Raw genomic sequence first — 7,104 nt, forward strand, 5'->3', positions numbered from 1 at the left:
TCAGAAAAGAAAACGAGATAGAAGGACAATGATATTAACAATTTTATTGAAATGAAAATCTCCTATGAGCATATAAAAAAGAATTAATTTAGGACTAGACTGAAACTATCCGTAATAACTCAGCAGAATGTTATGGGTTTATTTGGTCTCCAGGCGCTGGCACTTAAAATTTATGTCCGCGAAAATCAGGTAACGTCTGTTGATGTAATTTCAACTCTCATAATAAACTAGTCAGGTTCATGGGAGAAAGCACGTGTGGTAATTATGAGGTTTATGCCTCTCTCTCTCTCTCTCTCTCTCTCTCTCTCTCTCTCTCTCTCTCTCTCTCTCTCTCTCTCTCTCTCTCTCTCTCTCTCTCATAATAGTAATAATATTAAAATATTGATAATACATATCCTTTCTGCCTGCTGTCCCTCGAAATTCAAGTGCAATCGGTATCGAGAGATGGGGTTGCTGCCCTCACACCTTATCCCAGATTGCTATGGACTAGTACACTTACGGAGCCTTGTGCTGGATGAAGAACGTATATTCGTACATTCAATACCTGGCTACACCTGACCTTGTTTGTTATTGACAATCACATGACAAGGTGTGTTTTTCCGCTTTAGACACACACTCATACTTTATATGTGTGTATATACTATATATATATGTGTGTGTGTGTGTGTGTGTGTGTGTGTGTTTTCAAGCTTTATACACACATCTCCCTTATATGATAAAGAGAAAGTGTCTGGTTATATACAGTATATATATATATATATATATATATATATATATATATATATATATATATATATATATATATATATATGTGTGTGTGTGTGTGTGTGTGTATATATATATAAATTTTATATATATATATATATATATATATATATATACATACATACACACACACATACATAACACTGTATATAAGACGTATGAACTCAAGATCATTCAAATGTATGCACCAACAACATCCGATACGGTGAAAGAAAAAGAAACTTTTTTATGGAGATCTGGAGATATCTATGAAAAACATAAAACTCAATTTACATTGGTTTTGGGTAATTTCAATGCTAAAACGAAGAGAGTAGGCACAAGGGTTGACAGAAGAGACGTGCTTGTGGGATTTGCTGTAAGAATAGTCTTAAAATCATGAAAAAAAAAAATTTTATAAAAAGGAACGTAGAAAAGGAGCATGAAGTATCCGAAATGGAGAAACAAAAAAATTAAATAGATTTTATTCTCAGTGTTATATCTTTAACTTGATGTTAAAGATATAACTGTGTAAGTTAAAATCAAGGGATCATGGAATGGTGAGAAGCAAAATTTGTTTAGATCTGAGGAAAGAGAATGCAGGGAAAAGCGAGTGATGAGATAAGAAAATCAAAACACACATACGGTACATGGCTCCCCCCCCCCCTAAAAAATGCCATACCGTAAAATCGGGCGCCCTGCTCTTGAGAGGCGTACTGGAGGTGGGTCATCTTGCAGAGATACACAGGTTTAAGGCAATCAGTGGAGACTCAGTCTTCTCTGCCACGAATTTTCAGTACGAACCCCTTCGTTGTTCGGCGGATCAGATCACAAGGAAAGGGGCCCACGAAAGGGAGCATTCGCAGTGATTTGATGGTATCGTTGCGCAGAAAGACGTGCGATGGCTTGTGCAAATCTGTCGCCATGTGTTGCTTCGCTGGGGGCTTGTAAGTCTGGCAGCATGAAATAAATCTTCCCACAACGTGACGTTGGTGCTGGAGATTGTCAGAAGAGGTTGCAGACGGAAAAAATCCGGCAGAGGGGTCCAACGGGCCATATACCGTTTCAGCTGCTGAGACATACAGGGTGTCTTTAGGAGTGGTCCTTAGTCCAAAGAGGACCCAGGGAAGTTGGGTAAACCAGTTGTAGTCCTTGTAGTGGGACATCAAAGCTGGTTTTAGGGCGCAATGAAAATATTCAACCATTCCGTTGACAGCAGGGTTGTAGGAGGTTGTCTGATGTAAAGGGATTCCCAGGAGATTTGCTAATGATATCCACAATTGAGAGGTAGAAGTGGTACCCATGTCAAAAGTAATATAATTAGGTATACAAAATCTTGCTACCTATCCTGAGAGTAAATCATATGTACATGACGCAGACATTGAAGTTTTCATGGGAATGGCTTCTGGCCAATGAGTGGAGTGCTCGGTGACGGTGAACATGTAACATAGTCCTTGTGATGTTAGTAGGGGCCCAGCAACGTCGACATGAACGTAGGTGTGGACACAAGCATTAGCATCCTTAGTATTGACGTGCCAAATGAACTTTGTCTTCAGTAGCTGTGCAGTAGATCGGCGCGAGGGATGTGAAAGTCCACGATTGAAATCAAATGCCTATTGGCTCATGGGAGCAGGTACCCATGATTTAGGTCTAACAGTCCTGACGTCACAGAGGAAGGTGACTGAGTCATCGACAGGGACATCTTCCCAACAAAGGGATGTGCTGTATGACCTATATGCTTGGTACTGTAGATCTTTTCATTGGGCTTATGCCCAAGTGTTGTAATCTAGTCCCATATTAATTTTGGCCAATGCTTTTCTTGACAGGCATCAGCAATTTTCCCATGGTTGTGTTGAAGGGTGCAGTTTTATTCACCCAAGGAAGAGAGATATCGATGTTGATGGGTGGACCAGACGTTGGACTGTTGAGTGAAGGCGTGTACCAGAGGCATGTGGTCTGTGCAATTGATGAAAGGCGTACCTTCCAAGAAGTGGTTAAAGTGATGGACAGCCAAGTACACTGCCAGCAATTCACAGCCGAAGGTAGAGTAGATGGATTCTGCCTTGGATAGTTTTCTACTGAAGAAAGCCAATGGGTAGGGCTAGCCGTTGACCACCTGCTCGAATACTGCACCACTAGCGACGTCCCTGGCATCGGTGAAGAGAAGGAGAGGTGTATGTGGCACAGGAAAAGTGAGAGCAGCAGCAGTTGATAGGGTATTCTTAGTGTTGCAGAAGGCCGCTTCTTGAAGGGGACCCCACTTCAGGTCTTTTGGCTAGCCCTTGAGGGAGGTGTAGAGGGGGGCAAGAGTAGTGGGGATGGTGGCAAAAAACGTTGATAATAGTTTATCATGCCCAAGAATTCTTGCATTGCTTTAATGGTCGAGGGTTTGGGGAAGTACTGAACGGCTGCTACCTTCTCAGGGAGGGGGTGGACTCCTTCAGGAGTTTTACAGTGCCCTAAGAAAGATACTTCATTGGAGCCAAAGGTACACTTTTTGTACCGGACTGCAAGGCGGTTCTGTTCCTCTTTGGAAGAAGAGAACATGAGTATGGTGTCCTTGTTACACACACAGAAGAGGAGGTAAGATGCCATCTATGAGACGAACAAAAGTGGCCCCAACATTACAAAGCCAAAAGCAGGAGTAATTGAAGGTATATATAATGAAGGGGGTGGTGCTGAATCTGGCGAACACAGGGGCCCTCATCGTCTTGATATGGGGACAAATACTGCGTTTGGCAGGAACTGTGGCCATTTGATGAAGTTCTGGACAGAAGACTTCCTGGTACAACGTGAGGTGGTGGGTGTGGGCATCCGTGGGTGCACTGATGTGGAAAGCGAGGTTGGAGGGCCGGGTGGAAGAGGTGTGGATGAGTAATACACCGCTTTGACTAGCCATCAGTGAGCAACATCAACTAGGAGGTGATAGTGTGAGAGGAAATCCACGCTGAGGATTGGCAACGTGACATCAAGAATGAGAAACTTCCCATAATATATGACTTCCAAATGATAACGTGAGGTTCTCATAATCATGGGTGGGAATCACAGATCTGTTGCCAGCTACTAGGTGAACGTTGGCAGATTTAGACAGACTATATTGTGTCCTGACGAATAGCCTTGACAGAAGGAAATGGCAAGCACCCGTGTCCACCAAAAATTTCTCGCCCGTACTTGCATCATGTGAAAAGTAAAGATCGGTGACAGAGGAGGCCACTGTCATAAGCGATGGCCTACTTACAGGTTTTTTGGCCACTGACAACCTTTCGAATATTTCTTTGTAGCAGCCCCAAATTTGGAGTGGTAGTAGAATAACTGCGGCCGATGGGCGTCAGTAAGTGGCTGTAAAGGTCGTTGGTGTGGGGGGGTGGTTGACGGTTTTGTCACCACTCTATCACGTCATGGGGTGGCCATTTATGTCCTACCGCATTCACGTCAGCTTTGGTTGATGTTGAATAGTTGTCCTCTTCGTCAGGAGTTGAGGGGTTGATGTAGTTCTTGAAGGTGATGAAATGGTTGTCAATAAGCGCGTCGACTTTGGTCATCAGATCCTTCATGGCCAAAATATCGACATCAGGTATGGCAGCGTGCACAGGTTTGGGTAAGCGTCGTACCCAAAGGGCACGAAGTAGGTTCACTTTACAATGAGAGCCATCTGCGGTAGGTTGCAGGTGAGCAATACTGGTCATTTCCCTGAGGGCGAAAAAGTTTGGCTATGCGGATGTGTATTGCTCCAGGAGATAATTTTTTGAGGGTGCCGTACACTATTGGGGTGTCCCCTTACTAGCAAAGCCAATCGGAGATTTCTGGTAAAGTGTCCTCAGGGATCCCAACGAGAACATAATCATCTTTGGTGCTTGACTGAGTCACGCCCTTGATACGAAACTGGACTTCAGCACGGTGGAACCAGCCAACGCTTCTCCGCTGGCAAAGGACAGCAATTTCATTGAGGCGGCGTGTGCAGAAGAGACCGGTTCTGTTGGCAGCAATTTCAAACAGTGGGGCACAACAGTGAGTGGTCAGGCGGGAGGGAGTGGACATTCTACTGGTCACCAATGTGCGAGCGGGGAATTAAGTGATAACTGAGAAACGAAGTGAATGCAACTAAACTTTATTAAACAATCCTCGCTTTTATATACAGCGAGTTGCAAGAAAGAACGTAACAATTATTCAAACATGAAAAAGTTGTGCTAGCATTATAACACAGGTTGGTCCGTTAACAGTGCTGGGAAGAGCGAGTAATAAAATAAAAGATCAAGACCATTACCATGTACTAGTGTGTATGAAACACGTGTGGTACATTATAGATCAAAATATATTTTAGTAGGTCTTGGACAGTGGTACCTTTTTTACCTTACCATTGGCAGTGCATCTTTAACCACATGCAACTCACCTTGATTGACAATCGACGTTTCAAAAGAAGCCTGTTTCGGGCTATCTCTTCCTTACTTGCAGATTTTTTTTTAATGATCTGGGTATCTATTCGGAATCTTCATACGCTATTTTTCCTCGTTGAGAATATTTGCTCTTCATTTGTCAAGTAGCAGACTTAAAGCTTTATATATTTCTTAATCGGTCTCAGCATTAATTTCTGGGAGAGGGTTTCAATAAACTCACTTTTCGTACTGCATACAGATTTTTATAATTCGGGTCCTTCTCTCTTCTCGTTTCTTTCCAGACTGTACCATCTACGACGCCGTAATAAATGTGCAATTTCATTCTAACAGTTTCTATTTTATTTTGAGACGTCCAATACCACACAGTTTTTGGATTTTTTTTTTATCCTGTATTAATTAAATTCTGAATTGCTATTCCAAGTTGGTGTTGTTAAATTGTTGGAGTTTCAAAATTTCAATCATGGTGCAAATCTAGTTCTTTTTTCATATTTTTGTATTTTGTTATTTATATAATTTTCATGTCTTTTTTTTATTCCTATTATATACTATATTCATTACCCTTTTCCTTCATTTTTCTATGCTAGACTACTTTTTCTATTTTTATAAATCTTGTAACATTCTGATGTTCCAAATAAGGAAGCATCATGGCTTGTAATATACAATATATATATATATATATATATATATATATATATATATATGTATATATATATATATATATATATATATGTATATATATACATATATATATATATATATATATATATATATATATATATATATATATATATGTATATATATACATATATATATACATATATATATATGTGTATATATATATATATATATATATATATATATATATATATATATATATATATATATATATATACACATACACAAACGCGCGGGCGCGAAGTAGTACTTCATACAGTGTACAAGTGTCGTGACTTCTACTTATTATTGTGATGGTCCAATTCATCATACACTTTCACTGATGACTATTTGATCCTGTTGCCAGCCATTTCAATTTTTGCTTGCTATAGTCTCTCTATGTTTGATTTCAAACTTCTGTATTTTATGCATGCCCTTGTTTTTGTCTAAATCTTTTAACCTTCTGACTTTGAAGGGGTGGTATTCTTCTTTTTCATAGTTGACATAGACAATTTATTTCGTATTCTTTTTCCCTCCTGAAGGGTTTGAATATGTAGAAATTGCTACCCGTAATTGCTATAAACTGTTATGCCAACTTTAAAACTGCGAGAGGTGCCAATGGTTGAACAGTGGCAATTTAATAATGTACTTGAGACAGTATCAAAGATTCTCATCAGTTTTCCTATGTGACGTAAGTGGAAGAGTAATTAATACGAAAACAGCTCCTTAACATCTTACTATATTTAGCAACAGCATAGATATTTATAGGCCTCCTAGAAGTTAAATCAGAGTGAATATTCCATGTGTACATTCAATTGCTTTAGTCAATAAGGTTGACATTGGTATAAAAACTAACAATATAACAGCATCTAATGTAAATAGAGTTGAAATAAGCGTGTTACATTGAATTTTTTATTCTGTGGAGTCGTATAGCGGTTACTATGTGCGTTGTGTAGAAGAAAACGTAGAGAAGGCATTCTTCTTTATTTGTATGTGCTTTGCTTACTACATATGCAGCACATGGCTCCCCCATTGAAGTAGACATGCATGGAAAGGAGGGTAACCTACCCTTGAGAGTTGGCTGGTCGTCCGGCAGAAGAGACACAGGTTTTAGGCAGTCAATGGTGATCCAGTCCTCTTTACCACGAATGTTCAGGAGTTAAGCTTAGTACAATGTATGACATGGAATGTCCTCAAATATGGATTTCAAGCGTCGTTGTGCATGGAGACGTAAGTGGTGGTGTGTAGGCCTTTCAGTATGTGCTACTTTGCTCTGCCTTTGTAAGTCTGTGAGCAGGGACTTAAGCACTAGAGA

At 40.1% G+C, this 7,104-nt stretch overlaps 1 protein-coding gene across 1 annotated transcript; it reads right to left on the reverse strand.

Moving 5' to 3' along the window:
• Window positions 1-1,511: 1,511 nt before the first annotated feature.
• On the reverse strand, window positions 1,512-2,045 carry LOC137623589 (uncharacterized). The gene has a single exon (XM_068354421.1). The coding sequence runs from the start codon at window positions 2,043-2,045 to the stop codon at window positions 1,512-1,514; it is 534 nt and encodes a 177-aa protein (XP_068210522.1).
• Window positions 2,046-7,104: the final 5,059 nt, after the last annotated feature.

Source organism: Palaemon carinicauda, chromosome 30 (genome assembly GCF_036898095.1).
Source record: "Palaemon carinicauda isolate YSFRI2023 chromosome 30, ASM3689809v2, whole genome shotgun sequence".
In the NCBI taxonomy this organism is placed as follows: domain Eukaryota; kingdom Metazoa; phylum Arthropoda; class Malacostraca; order Decapoda; family Palaemonidae; genus Palaemon; species Palaemon carinicauda.